Raw genomic sequence first — 14,522 nt, 5'->3', positions numbered from 1 at the left:
TAACTCAGCATTAAAGTCTGACGCTGTTTTAAAATGCAAAGAGTGATGCAGTGATGCTTTCTGTCTGAGAGGGTGGGAGACACATATTCCCATTAGCGTTTGAGTCACTGGGATCTTTCTTTTTTGTTTTTCCTTTGGGTATCTTGAAGGGGGCTTCAGTTGGTGGGTTTCAGAGCAAACAGCTGTGAATCCACAGCCAATTGTGGCACAGCTCCAGAGATCACTGGGATCACAGCTCTTGATGCATAAATTAAATATCAGAATTACCTAATTGAGCATTTCCAGAGCTCCTGTGATATGTAAACTGTCGAACTACAAGGAAGATGAGGCATCAAAAACAGCAACGCTGTACAACAGATGGGGCCCCACTTCTCCCTGAAGTGCATCTCCAGGCCTCGTCTGACAGAAACTGCCATGACTGCATCTGGATTACCAAAAAGATGTCTCTCTATAGTCTCTCTATAGCATTGTTGCTGCAGGCCGACCGGTTCTGCTGATTCTGATTGGAAGGGGAGTACAACATATTTTATGTAAAACACTGACCTAAGGGAAGGAGAGTGCACAGCTTCCCACCTGAAAACTTTGTGTTTTTTGGTTTTCTTGCTTAACATCACTGATTTATTTTAAGAGGTTTAATGGTGTTGTCAACACCTTATTCAGCAAGTTCCCTGTCAGCACACTCGATATACTGCTCATCATTGTTTCAGCTTGCTTGAAAAGCCTCTTTTTATCCCCCTCTGAGAAGGCGCAATCCTAAAAGAACGCAGGCCTGCGAAGGCTATTATTAGTGCCATGCCTTTATTTCACATATATGGAATCGTTTATCCGTGGCTCGTGCCAGGTCTGCAGTTACGGCATTTGGGAAGAAATACAGAAACAGATTGATGGATTGAAAGTTGAGCAAGGGGGAATGGTGTGCAAGTAATAAAAAATCTTGGTGGAGTGTAACAGAAATGAGAAGAGCAAGATGAAAATCAAAACCAGCAAAGAAAGGAACGCCTAAAATCGGGACAGGGAACAGGTGTCTTTGTCCTACATTGTCAGCAAGGGCTAAAGCCATTTTCTCTGCTGTATTGCTGTTTGGCGTGCGGCCCCATTGAAATTTCTCACCCGTCGTCACAACACAACCACAAAGTCTAGTGTTACTCCTGTGAACTACACGCATCAGTCATCAATGTGCAAATTCAATCACCCGCTTGGCCAGTTGAATATAAATACCCCTCAACTCTTTAAGTGTAAAACTAGCCAGTGAACTGTCGACTTTGCTGCACTACTATCTTATCTATTGTCTCCCGCACCCCCAACTCCCCCCAAGCCTCCCCACTCCCTGTTCAGAATAGACAGGCTGTAAATAAGCATCAGAAATAGACATTGGGCGACAACTGTTGACAGCCTGGTGACGAAAGCAGCAGACACAGGCACAACCTTTATGCAGGCTGGATTACTGGCAGATAATTGAGGCCACGCAACATAGGAACAGAAGAACCTAGGAGCATGTTATGAGTGGACTACATGCTTAATGCCATTATTTTGCTTAGCTGAAAAGCTAATTGAAAAAAATTCAGGATGTAAGTTGATAAATGCTGCTTACTATGTTATTTTCAAAGATGCACTACACTAACTTTTCAGTTTTCCAAAAATCTTTTTTTTCCACTAAAGAATTAAATATTCAACAGGTTCAGAATATATTTTAATTATTTCAAGGCTTTTTTTAAAAAAAAACAAAAGTAACCTAAATAATAATAAAAATAAACCAAATCTTTCCAGGATAGGGAGCTAGACTTAAAAAAAAAAAAAAAAAAAAAAAAAAGGGAGGAAAACTGGATGCTATGAGTTATACAATGTTTTACAAAGATGAAACTCAAGCTGACATGAGACAGAAAGATAAATTAGCTGGCACATTTGCATAGTTTAGTGTGGTGGATTTAGTTTAGAGGTTGAGGGTCAGCGTAAGGCTGCAGCAGCCACACCTCGGCTCCTTTAACCCGCAGGAAATCCAATAGCATGGAGCTATTTAGAAGCAAAATGCCAGCACTTCTGTTTGTATATTTACCATGCCTTTACCAACATTTTGCCACCTTCAGTAACTCAGGGTGTGTGTGTGTGTGTGTGTGTGTGTGTGTGTTGGTGTGTGTGTGTGTGTGTGTGTGTGTGTGTGTGTGTGTGTTGTTTTCGATTGTATTGTTGGGTTTCTTTTGCAACATAAAGGTTCCTGCAAAAAATGCAAAGTAAACATGGTCCATTAATATAAGCATATTTTAAAAAAAGGAGGATAAAAGTTGCTTTATACTTTTTTTTAGATAAAGTGTTTGCACTCTGCTGAGTTGATTTGTTTTAGCAATCCAACCAAGTAAATCAAGACCCCATATTCACTTTGTTTACCCAATTTCTGTCTTCCGTCTCATTTTGTTTCCATTCGGTCTTTCCTTCTCTACCCCCCTCCGTCTCCCTCCCTCCCTCTCGCTCCGTCTCTCTCTTTTCCTCCAGCACCCCCCACCCCCCCCCCGTTCCACTTATTTGACTGTCAGTTGCCAAGTTGTGAAAGAACAACTATATTAGTTCAGGGGGCCACAGAGGCTAACAGCACAGCGTAGTCACCTGCATCGCCATCCTAACAAGCGGCATGACCTGCCAATAAAAAAGGCTTTTACCCTGATCATCTTCAGACAAGACTTTAACACAACCTGCTCTTTCTCCCGCTGAATGCCCAAAGTGCTCGCAAATGCGATTCAGGTTGTGTTAACTCACTTGAAAATGAAAAACTACAGGAGAGGTGGTGGCAATTTTTGTTTTTCTTTGCAACTACATCAGCGGCTGGTGGAAGCGGAAGGTTAGATGGTGAAATGCAGAGCCGGACAGAGGTTAAATAAAACATCTTCACCGCAGGCTCTGTGGGATAATAAAGAGAGTTGATTCAATTAATATAATCTGTTGACAAATACAATGTTTTGCTTTCTCCATGCGTTCTCATAGCTTGCACATACTGTCTGCCTTTTTTTTTTTTTTTAGATGTGTTGAAATAGAAAAAAAAAATCTTTGAGAGAAAAAGTAATAGGAAAAGGAAATGTTGTTGAGGACAGTTGAGTCTATCATTGCTCAGAGCTCTGTAAACTTGTACTTCTTGACAGCCTTTCATCCCTCATCAAAGCAACAAGTAGATGAGCAGACTTTGCGCATGTCAAACCTCCCAACCCCCGTGTCTCCTTAAAGCTGCTGCTCCTCTGGGAAGAGTGACCTTAAATCTTCTCTTTTAACAAGTTTCCTGTTCTTCCTTCCGGCCCATTGCGATCCCATGGGGATGGACCTATGGGATCATTCTAGTATTTGGAATGGCTGTATCTTCAAGCTCAGTCTACGAGCATCGGGGGATGCAAGAAGGACACTGCAAAAATCTGATATCTGTCAAACTAGTGATCACCTGCAGTGAAATTACAAAGCATGCCAAACATTATAGGAAAATTATGACTGTTTCAATACCAGCAAATAAATATGAACATCAAAATACTTTCACACTCAGCACATCAACAGTTATCACACCAACACTCACAGTCAAAACTGCTGCAAGTTTCACTTATGGAACCTGTGACGACTTGGAGTCACAGTTTGAAGGATTTGCGGAGGGACAAATGTATTAATTCAGGAAATCTAGTCTGCAAGGTGGGGGATTGTCTTCATCAAGTGTTATCTATCTATCTATATATATATATATATATATATATATATATATATATATATATATATATATATATATATATATATATATGTTTTTTTTTTTTTTTTTGGTCCGAAAAGCCACATATAATGTCTTTAACACAGATCCAAAAAGTGACTTTTTTCCTTTTTGTATTGGTAGTACTGAGAAAAAAAAAAAAAAACAGGAGGGCCGATTTACAGTATTTATGAAAAAGAGAGTGATGCCTAGCGTGACGGTCAATAATTTATGAATGAAAAGAGGCCTTTGTGAACCTCGCCCACCCGCTCCCTCCCTGTAAGTATCCCCCAAACTCCTGCTGCAACCCAGTCCTACTGATCAAACAGATATTGTTACCACTAAAATAGCAACTTAAAATAACACACACGCGCCCTACACACACAGACAGTCATCAGACTTCCCTGAAGAGAAACACTCCTGGATGGGATTGGGGAGGGCTGCTTAAGGAAGGAAGGAAGGAAGCAAGAAAGAAAGAAAGAAGAAAGAAAGAAAGAAAGAAGAAAGAAAGAAAGAGAAACTGACAGACAAAGCTGAAATAATTGAACACTAAGAAAAAGTCAGCACAGTAGAGATGGGAAACACGTCGGTTGACGACAATACTGTATGTCCATTTGTGCATGTGTGTGTGCGTGCTGGAGTGGCTGTGTGTCATCTATCACCGGACAAATGCTGGACTGTGGGGGGTGTTGTTGGAAACAGGGGCGTGGGTGGGTGGTTGGTGGTGGTGGCGTGTGTGTGTGTGTGTGTGTGTGTGTGTGTGTGTGTGTGTGTGTGTGTGTGTGTGTGTGTGTGTGTGTGTGTGTGTGTGTGTGTGCGAGGGGTGGGGACGGCGGGGGTATGTGTGTCGGCCCAGAATGCGTGCTGCTCCTCAAATGAAATAATATATCTTTGAAAGCCTACGCCCCGCGCCAGGCCCTGGGCCCATATATCAAGCCCAAGAGCGTCTGGTGGATCCGCTCCAGGCCCATTAACCTTCCACCTGTTCCCCCCTTACACCCCCCCATCCAACCCCGCCAACCTACCGGTCCTCTCTTCACCCTCCCCTGTTGTCCTTCACAGTGCCCACTCTCCTCCTCCCCCTCTTGCCCTTGGTCGTTGCCTCTCGCAGTCCCTTGTTCATCTTCCCATTCACCCCCCCAATATATTATTTCCCTCATTCTGTCCTTCTCAGGGTGTCCTTCATTATGTCCCTCTCATATTCTACATTCTCATTCTCACACTGTCTTTCATTTCTTTTTCTGGTCTTCATCATCTTTGGGTGCATCTCTGTCACTGTCTCCAACTTCAACTGTGAATTTGTCCTCTTTTTCTCAGGGTGTCAGAGCCACTGAATAATTTCAGTCTGCCATTCTTGTTATCTTTGCATTCAGTCTGATGCCACATCTTGCCACCATTAAGAAACTGGTTATTTTGTCTCTTCTTTTGTTGCCGTTTGATTTCCTGCTTTCTAAACTTCGTCCTTCTCAGCCCCTTTTATCCTCACGTTTCAAGAAAGGCCAGCATTCAATAGAGCATAAGTGGATGCTGGGGGGGGGGGGGGGGGAACCACAATCTGCAGAATAATTCAAATGCAATGGACCAGGGACACAGTTACAAATCTCTGCCACCGCGTGCAAACACCAACCCCATCACGCCTGCAGTTGTCACGATCGGGGGTGTCGAGAGGGGAGGTGTTGCAGAGAGGGACCGTTGACCTCTGTGACAAGACAGACATTGCAGCTGAGGCAGCCTGAGGCTCTGAATCTGAGCGTCTGCGTGTGTGTGTGTGTGTGTGTGTGTGTGTGTGTGGTATAGATATACCACACTTCCCAGGGTTCACAGATCACGCCTAAAACGGCTTATTAATTTCCACTCAGTTATGGGGTGTGAAGAAAAAAAGAGAAGGTGCAATCACCGGTCAACACAGAGCTGGGGCAATTCACCCCCACCCGTTTTTAACACACAACACACACACACACACACACCACACACACACCACACACACACACACACACACACACCACACATGCCCATGCACCTTGAAAATTAAACTGCTTCTGGATAGGTCATGGGAAAAAAAAGTGTTCAGATGAGCTCTCTCTCTCTCTCTCTCTCTCTCTCTCTCTGTCTCGTTCTCTCTCTTTCCGTGTGTGTGTGTGTGTGTGTGTGTGTGTGTGTGTGTGTGTGTGTGTGTGTGCGCGCGTGTGTGTTAACAAAGACTGTAAAAAAAGAGCCTCCAGTCTGAACGGGGCGGGTGGGTGGTGTAAGTATAATTTCACCAAAGTAAATTCATGTAATATTTATGGATGTAGATGGAGGGCAGGTGATGGGGGGTGGGGAGGGCGAGGGGGTGGGGCGGTGGGGGTGGGGGGTGATTATGCAGCAGGGTAGAGTAGGGTGCATCAGAGGACCTTACATTATTCACTCAGGTAAATCTATAAGTGGAGAATATTCAGGTGTGAGATGTGAACATGGCCCCCCGCCTGCCCCTTCCTGCCCCACCTTGGGGATCTGTCATGCCAGATGATTGACTGACATACAGCCGCTTAAAAGAGTCAAATAAGTCGGTCGAGAGACGAGTGAGCACTGTAAATAATTCCACTGCTTGAAATGCTTGTCTTGAGTTTTTTTTTTTTTTTTTTTTGCGTGTGTGTGTGTGTGTGTGTGTGTGTGTGTGTGTGTGTGTGTGTGTGTGTGTGTGTGTGTGTGTGGTTGTTGTGGACTCCTGCAAGTTTTGTGACTGTTTAAGACATTTTAAAATTTGAGTTGGATGATAACGATCGACCAAACCGAAGTGAGCTGCAAAAAAATGGGCCTGTCTGCAAAATGTCAGACTGCAACAAGGGTCTTCTCTGAAAATTAGAAAACACTGATGCAAGATTTTAGAAATTTAAATAGATATGAATTAGATATCTGAGGGCTCATCACTCTGGGAAGACTTCCTGTCTGCACTGTGGTTTCGCAAAGCTGCAGTGTGTCTCCTAAAGAGTGTCCAATGATTTACAGCAATGACAGAAAAACTTAACATCTCCTAATAAATTGCAAACAGACTCAAGGAGGTCTGGGCTGCTACAAAAGGCCTTGGTGTCACCTTCAATATAGATTTCAATTCAGTCAAGTCTTCAAGAAAATATTCTACTCGTACGACATCAAGTCATTAACAGATTGTCAGTATCTGTAAAACTTTGGGAAACTAGATGTGATATGGTCATCAAGCAAATAAAACCAAACTTATGGTTCAATGAATCCTGGATGAAATAGAACCAGCAGCTCCCCTCATTGAATATGAATGGAAGATAGCATGTATTTTTACATCTCATTTTCTCTTTTTCACAATTGTTCGTTAATAATTGACAATTTAATATGACTTTTTTCCCTTGCAACGGTCCCACTTCTCTCTCACTGATGATCTCTGTGAATTTCAAAAAAGTTTCTTATAGAAGCATACAATATTAATGTTATCGATATGTTACCACTAAGAAGAGAATTACTTGCATCTAAAAAACTGTATCTCTTTAAAATCCGGATTGTAAGTATCTTAAAATTAATCGGAAAAAAAGACCTTCAGTATGACATTCAGTCAGTGTATTAAATAATATTCTTTATTTGGATCCTCTGAACAAAGTAACCAGACCCTCCAAATTATCAATGTGCTTTAGCTCTGTAGTCCCTGATGTTGACATCGGAGAGCAAATGTGACAAAAGTGATCTGGGAAATGACCTGCAACAGAGGTCACTCTCCTCTTCTCCACTCTCCTCTCTCTTCTTTGTTATTCCCTCTTCCTCCCTTCCTTCCCTCTGCCCCACTCTCCTCACATTCCTCCTCTACTCATCTCTCCTCTCATCTCCCCTCTTTGTTTCACCTCTGTTCTCCTCGCCTGTCCTTTCCTCTCCCCCGCCATCTGTTTATCCAATATGGCCGTCCCATCTCAGCTGGGAGCTTTCCCAAGGAACAAGACTTCTAATACAGTTCCTCCTCAACATAATGGCCCTCAGTTCTGCTTTTGCCATTCCTGCTACATGCAGAGTGGAGCAGAAGAGAAAAAAATTAAAGGAAACAGACATAAATGCACAAAAAAAAAAAAAAAAAATCTGGATCTCTACCAACCAACTGTCCCAGGATGGCAGCAATAAACAGTGAATCCACATTTTGAAACGTCATGGTTATTTTACTCTGTACTTCATTATTTATCAAGTAGATGAAGTAAAATGTATGTATAAAGTTACACAACACTGGGATTGAGCAGTGGCTTCACGTCTGTTGTATGTTGGTACACTAACTTTTAATTTTTTTGCAAATGCAGCTAAATGTCAAAAGCCTTTCTTCAGATTTATTTTTAAACATTTTATCTGGGTTATTTCCAGACATTAAGCTCACACCTGTGTCATTAGCGGTCCTTCTTGAAACCTTTACATTTCACAAAGAAGGTCCCAATGGCACAAACGTTACAGACCCACCGAGCCCATCGAATATTTAGTAAAGCAATGTTTCAACATTGGTTCGATTAACTGTTCTTAACTGATCCTATCATTTCTGTTTTTTTCAACTAATTTTAGAGGATTTTAGGTCTGCTGCACCGGATTCACACCTTTCCTTTATTTCCTTCCTTCTTACACTGTTATCGCCATGTTTATATTGTAACTATTTGTTTAAATGTGTTTGTTCCCTCTTTGTTTTATTGTTTCATTGCATATTGCCTCTTTATATGGTCGACTGACCTCCCCCTTGTCTAAATATACCTCGATTTGAGTCAAATACACTTGAACATTGCCATTTGCAGGACGACATAAAAATCCAATGAGAAAAAAAAAAATAAAACAAAACAAGCTTTTCTTTTTTGATTTCTTTTTTTTGTGTTAGGAAAAAGGGCTCAGTTAATTCACTCAATTATCGATGAAAAAAAATTTTATATTGGTTGCAGATGTGGTAAGATATAAGCATATGTAACATCAGTCGTGCAAATCAATTATGGAGAAAATAATGGAATTAAGTTAAGATCAATGTCACATTTTTGTGCTGTTTTGTTGGATTTTCAAGGGCAAAATGGGATTCAATGATAATCGCTATCTAAGGATACAGCACATAATACAGAATTTAAAAAAAAATCTCAAAAATATATAACAGTGAAAAAGAACATCACAGTAATTGACAATATATGACAATAACAATGCACTGCAGGATCTTTAATGCACTGCTTTTAATCACTTCAGAGTCTTGTTTGCTTGTGTTTTTCTGTTATGACTTGACAGCAAACATAAAAATGCTTGTTGTCCCACCACGAGCAACACAACCTTTTTTTTATTATTATTATTAAAGGCTGTACAGAGGGAAGAGGGTGCGGTGGCTTTGGTGAAAAGGGAGTACAGTTTGGAAGGTAAGATGTAAACATATGAATCATCAATAGTCTGGAGTGCCCTGCTGATTTCTCCTTTCCATTGTGTTGGTGGGGGAGTGAAGGTAGCCATCCCTGCGCTGGAACAATGGTGGACCCGGGCAGCGCTGGCTGGACACAGGGTGACTCACCAACAAAATTGCAGGCAGATATGCACATTGTACAAATGCACTTAGGAGTATTACTTTGGAGAACATTCAGGACTTTTCATATTCTGCACAATTTAAAAAAAAAAAAGAAAAGAAAAAGAAATTTCAAAACAGCCTAAAGATGGCTGTAATCATTTTTATTCATGAAGGATTAGAGTATAGTGTTATATTTGTTTCTGTTATTAACAAATGTATATTTTATTATTATCTAAACTCTGAGATATTTCTTATCTATTTATTTATTTATTGTGTAGTACTATTGTTTTAACTGATCTTTTTCTGGTTTAATGTAGGGAACACACAACAAAGGGAAACAGGAGATTGTGTTATATGACATGCCTGTTGTGTCATGTTTCCCGTCTACTGCCGCTTCTATTTTTGGTTTAATAAGACAATTTCAAGTTTAAGACACTGTCTCAAACAAATGTGATGAAATGTTAAGGTACTTTTTTTATTGCTCCTTTTTAAATTATTTAACAAAATAAATCCATTGCTCACAGGTGATTTAAAGGGTGACCAATGATTGAAAATCTGCAAAATCTAGTAAAACCAAAACAACAAACAAATAATGGACACGCTGAAGGCTAAATATTCTGAACTGTTCAAGGACGTTAAATGTCTAAATCATATTTTTGGTGGATTTGTTGATTAACAACCACAAAAACAATCTGACTTGCTGTTGGCAATGGAGCAAGCGAAGGGGGGTCAGAGCAGGACAGGGAAGGACGAGGGAGGGGAAGGATGGCAGGGTACCAGCCCAGTGATAGCAAATGTCACAGAGAGACAAATGCATTTGTTTCCCTTGATCTGAACTCTCTCGCAAACAGGGACACTATTATCAAATGATGCATAAACAAAGCAATGCATCGATTATCACTGAGATGCATGTTTCTACATTATATAAACTGCTGCTCATATTTTCACACTTGCACTCGAAATTTTAACCGAAATAAGAGAGAGCTGCTCAACAAATTGCATTTTTTTGAACGTCCATAAGTCACAGTGAATCAAACACACACGTACGCGTTCACACATGCACCTGTCTTCAAACTCACATCAAATTTTATAATAGACCCTCAAGTGGTCATATGCCTCTGAGCCGCGCCAAAACTTTCTCTCATCAAGCCACATTTTCACTGATTTCAAAACCAGGACACCAGAGCCGCCTGACTTTCATTGTCGACGTGTTAAACCAATCATAACTGAGACCGACTGGTGGCAGGAGCCCACCCCAACTTCTGCGATCCAAGGTGTTAGAAATAAATGTTCCTCGCGTCATGCCTCATTCCCTGGGGGAAGAGGGGGTGAAATAGAGGCAGTGTGCCACACTGGAAAAGAATAGGAGGCTGGTCTTTAGAAGGTTCTCTTAATGGCTAAATATTTATGAGTCCCGTGACCGAGGCCAACTTATGGAAACTAAATCTTTAAACACTTTTTGGCAGACTCCTTGCACACACCCTTCCAGCTTGGCTCTATTACCAGAGAAATTCTTTTGTTCTTACGGAGCTAATAATAGTGAGGGGGCACTGCGTTATGTGTGAGTGGTGTCTGTGTCTTAATGTGGCTATGTTTGTGTGCGAGAGATGAAAGTGTATTTATAACTTCCTACGGCAACACACTACTCCTGTGACAAACTTTTAATTCTACCCGGCTTCCTGTCTTTCTGGTCCCAGGCTTGACCTCACATCTGATAGTCAGACCTGTATTGCCAGGAGAAGTCAGAGGCTGGATGGTTTCAAAGGCATCATGTTTTGAATTGTATCAGCGGTCAGTCGGTAAAACATTGAAACACATCATTTGGAAGATAGCTATTGGGAGTAATGCATTATAAAGTTGTGTGGTAATACCACTACTTTAACACGCAGCAAACAGATTGCTATCATTTTGAGATTAATGACACAGCAAAAATGACTGAAGACATGAACTAGTTGACAGGATTGCCTCTCTGCTCTGCTCTCAGACAATGTTAGTCTGCATTATCAGTCGCTGTGGCGTATTCACAGCATCTAACTTAACATTACCTTCCCTTTCTAAGAGCTGTCTGCTGCTGACAACATGTCAGTAGTTTATTTTAGCCTTTTTGTTGCTCGTTCTTCTCATTCAATCATTAATACTTTTCTGTCAAGAAAAGGTGTTATGGCAAATTTTTGACATCATTCCTGAAAATTGTAACCCGCTTGGAGGAGGGAGTGCAATAGAGGCTTTTTATCAGAATATAGGAATGCTGAACGGGAAGTGACTGATTGATTGAACACATCTAAATAACATGTGTGCACCACAGTTTAACATCCAAATGAATTCAGTCCAATTTATTGAGTGAATCGGGTGTTGAACTGATGAACATATTGCTGACAGATCAGTGCAACTATGTGCACACTTTAAAAAAACAGCCTTAATAGGAGATAACTTATAAGGAAGAAATGTGACTTGCATCGTCAGTGAACTACTCTTCCAAAGACTTTCCGGGAATCAATAACTAGTAACGTGTCAACCTCAGCGCTGGAAATGTCACATGTTTATGGAGTCACATCAAAAGAAGTGTCAAAATACATATATTTCCCTTTATAAGTTGCTATTAACCAGTGCATAATGAAACACCTAAATGCTGGCACAGTCAAACATCTACACATACATACAGGGTAAACATACTGGGCCATAAATGAATGAATTAAAAGTGGTCAGTTTTACTGAAAACAGCAAAAACATTTATACAGCAGCAAATTTCAGGCTATATTTCAAAACCCCCAAATGCCCAAAAAGTAGATCAATATCTGTATTTGACAAATGAGAGAGCTCTTCAGTCATCTCCAACACTAATTTCTGCCCAGCAGTCATCCCGGTAGTTACAAGCAAACACAGACGAGAGGCCTGTGGAGTGTGTGGGAAAATCTGTCAGAGGCACAGCTCGCACATTATTTGTCAATCCCCTTGTGCTGTAGATGACTCTTTAAAAATAGGGGAAGTGGTTTAGGTTTAATTATCTTCCTCACTTGAATGAAACACAGTCCCACCCCCTAAAAACCAATGAAGCCTATGCGAGAGAACCACGCGATGGTTTTTCAGCCAGAGGAAGAGGATTCTCCTGCATTAAGCACAGGTCATTTTCCACCTTTGTAACAAGCACTCTGCTCAATTAATATTAAACCCCTGTAATATGGGTAGTCATTAGGCAAACATAATGACAGCTCATTCAGCAGCAAATCAGGCAGTGACAAACATAAGTGGGTGAGATAATTGAATTAGGATGAGGGTGTGAGAAATAGAGAGGCTTCACAATGGAGCAAAAAAAAAAAAGATCATTTGAATTTAATGGGCAAACCACACAATAATTAGCTGAGGCCACACCCTAGCCTTTGTGTGTGTGCTCGTGTGTGTGGTATGCATGTGGGGTGAATGCAAATAAAAATCTCAAAAATGTCAATAGTGGGGACGCGGCGCATGCTAAATGTCAACATGTGTTTTTTCAAGGACTCTTATCCACGCTGTAATTGGCTCTGTTCTTAATATTACATTTATTTGATCTGTTTTTTCTTTTGAAAAATAAAATAATATATATATTTGGAGGAGATTTTTCAACAGGCCTGGGCCCATGAATATGCAGCTGAGCCTTTGGCAATGTCGTGTGAAACAAACGGGGAAAAAAAGGAATCAGACAAGAGGGAAAGAAAAAAAAAAACAGGTGAAGCACAGACTAATCAAATGCTTTTCATGCAGTACCCAACATTAACCTTCATTCAGCGCAAATAACGATGGGAGCACACAAACACACACCAGAAACTCCCTTCTGGGCTCGGCGTTGAACAGGAGTGGGAATTATGACATTTTACAATGAGGTAAAGGTGGACTAGTGGTCATCTGGGACTGCCTGTGATAAATAATTTATTGTGTCGTTGAGAGACTTGTTGGAATATATATATATAGTTGTGGCAAAAATATGAAAAGCAATACCCCCTCCCAAAAAAAAAAAAAAAAACCCTGAAGGATTAGAAGATCTAAAAGTTACATTTACAAAAGCAAACGATTATCTATTGCTGTGACTCAGTCTCCTGTATGAAGTCCAAATGTTCCACATCATGACACAGCGTGTGCCCACGTGGATGTCAGGAATATTTCACACAGATGACACTCAGCTCACATGAAGCCCTCAGACTAGAGCCGTGTTATCATGAAATGTGCCTGAAGCTTATTGTCGAAGTTTGCAAAAACCCATAGCAAAGATGTGTCATCCACAGAATAAACACAACTGGCTGCTGGATTTTGATCACGCAGCAGAAGAGACAACAATGTCAGCAACAAGTGGACCCTTGCATGCCCCTCAATGCCCTCGTGCATCTACTAGAGGTCTATTCAATGTAGAGGATGCGATACATGTTCATGGAGTGTGTAAACTATTGTCAATAGTGGGTGATAATCTGGTGAAAGATTTAGCGCTGAAATAAACAGCAGAATATCTTATTAATGATTTGTGGTGGTGTTGAAAACTATGCTGTCGAAACTGATGGGAACAATGGGGGAGGGAAGAAACTGCGAATATAACGAATTATACAGTATATGCATGAAAACAAAAACAACCCAAACAAGATCATGCATTCCTACCTTGAGTTCACGGAAGAAAATGCTGCTGCGTGCCCACTCCACAATGGAGAAGAGTGTTTGGTCGGCCATCTTGCACATCAGACCAAAGGTATTGAGCTTCTCGTGTTTCCCCCGGCTGGCCTGCTCTTGTTGTAGATAGGCCAAGATCTTGGCCTGCACCTGCGGCTCGTCCGGCTCACACTTGAGCAGCTCTACGATCAAGTGAGGGAAGCTGGGCGGGGAGCCTGATTGATAAGCATCAACGTAGGCATACCCCATGATGGACTCTGGTGAACTGGTGTATGGGTCTGGGTATTCAGACTTGATGGTGCGTGTGCCCTGGAAGTGTCCATAGGCGGCCTGGTAGCCCTGCAGGCTGCCAGCATGTGGTGGCATCGCCATGCTGACTGGTGAGGTGACAAATGGGCTGCGGTCGTAGTCTGTGGGGGGCAGGGCGGTGGCGTGATGGTGGTGATGGTGGTGGTGGTGGCTGGTGTGGTGGCCAGGGTGGTGGCTAAGGGGAAGACCCTTGGAGGCTGCAGAGTGGATGTTTTGGATGGCTGAGGAGATAGTGAGGTCGGTGGGCACAGCCTGCATCACCTGGCTCATGGCCTCGATCTTCAGGCCGTTAGCTCGGATCAGCGCTTTCTTTTGCTGCTTGAGAGCCCGGTCACGTTTGTACATCGGGCCAAACTTGTTGCGACCACCACGCAT

General features: G+C 41.7%; 1 protein-coding gene across 1 annotated transcript in view; it reads right to left on the bottom strand.

The window, feature by feature from the left end:
- Positions 1-14,522, bottom strand: part of LOC115381924 (nuclear receptor subfamily 5 group A member 2-like) — a 57,815-nt gene extending 43,293 nt beyond the window's left edge. The window contains exon 1 of the mRNA XM_030083567.1: positions 13,830-14,522. Within this exon, the coding sequence (XP_029939427.1) occupies positions 13,830-14,522 (693 nt within the window). The remainder of the gene's footprint in view (positions 1-13,829) is intronic.

Source organism: Salarias fasciatus, chromosome 23 (genome assembly GCF_902148845.1).
Source record: "Salarias fasciatus chromosome 23, fSalaFa1.1, whole genome shotgun sequence".
NCBI classification, from domain to species: domain Eukaryota; kingdom Metazoa; phylum Chordata; class Actinopteri; order Blenniiformes; family Blenniidae; genus Salarias; species Salarias fasciatus.
The sequence above is the reverse complement of the archived record's forward strand: the minus strand, read 5'-3'. Positions and strand labels throughout refer to the sequence as shown.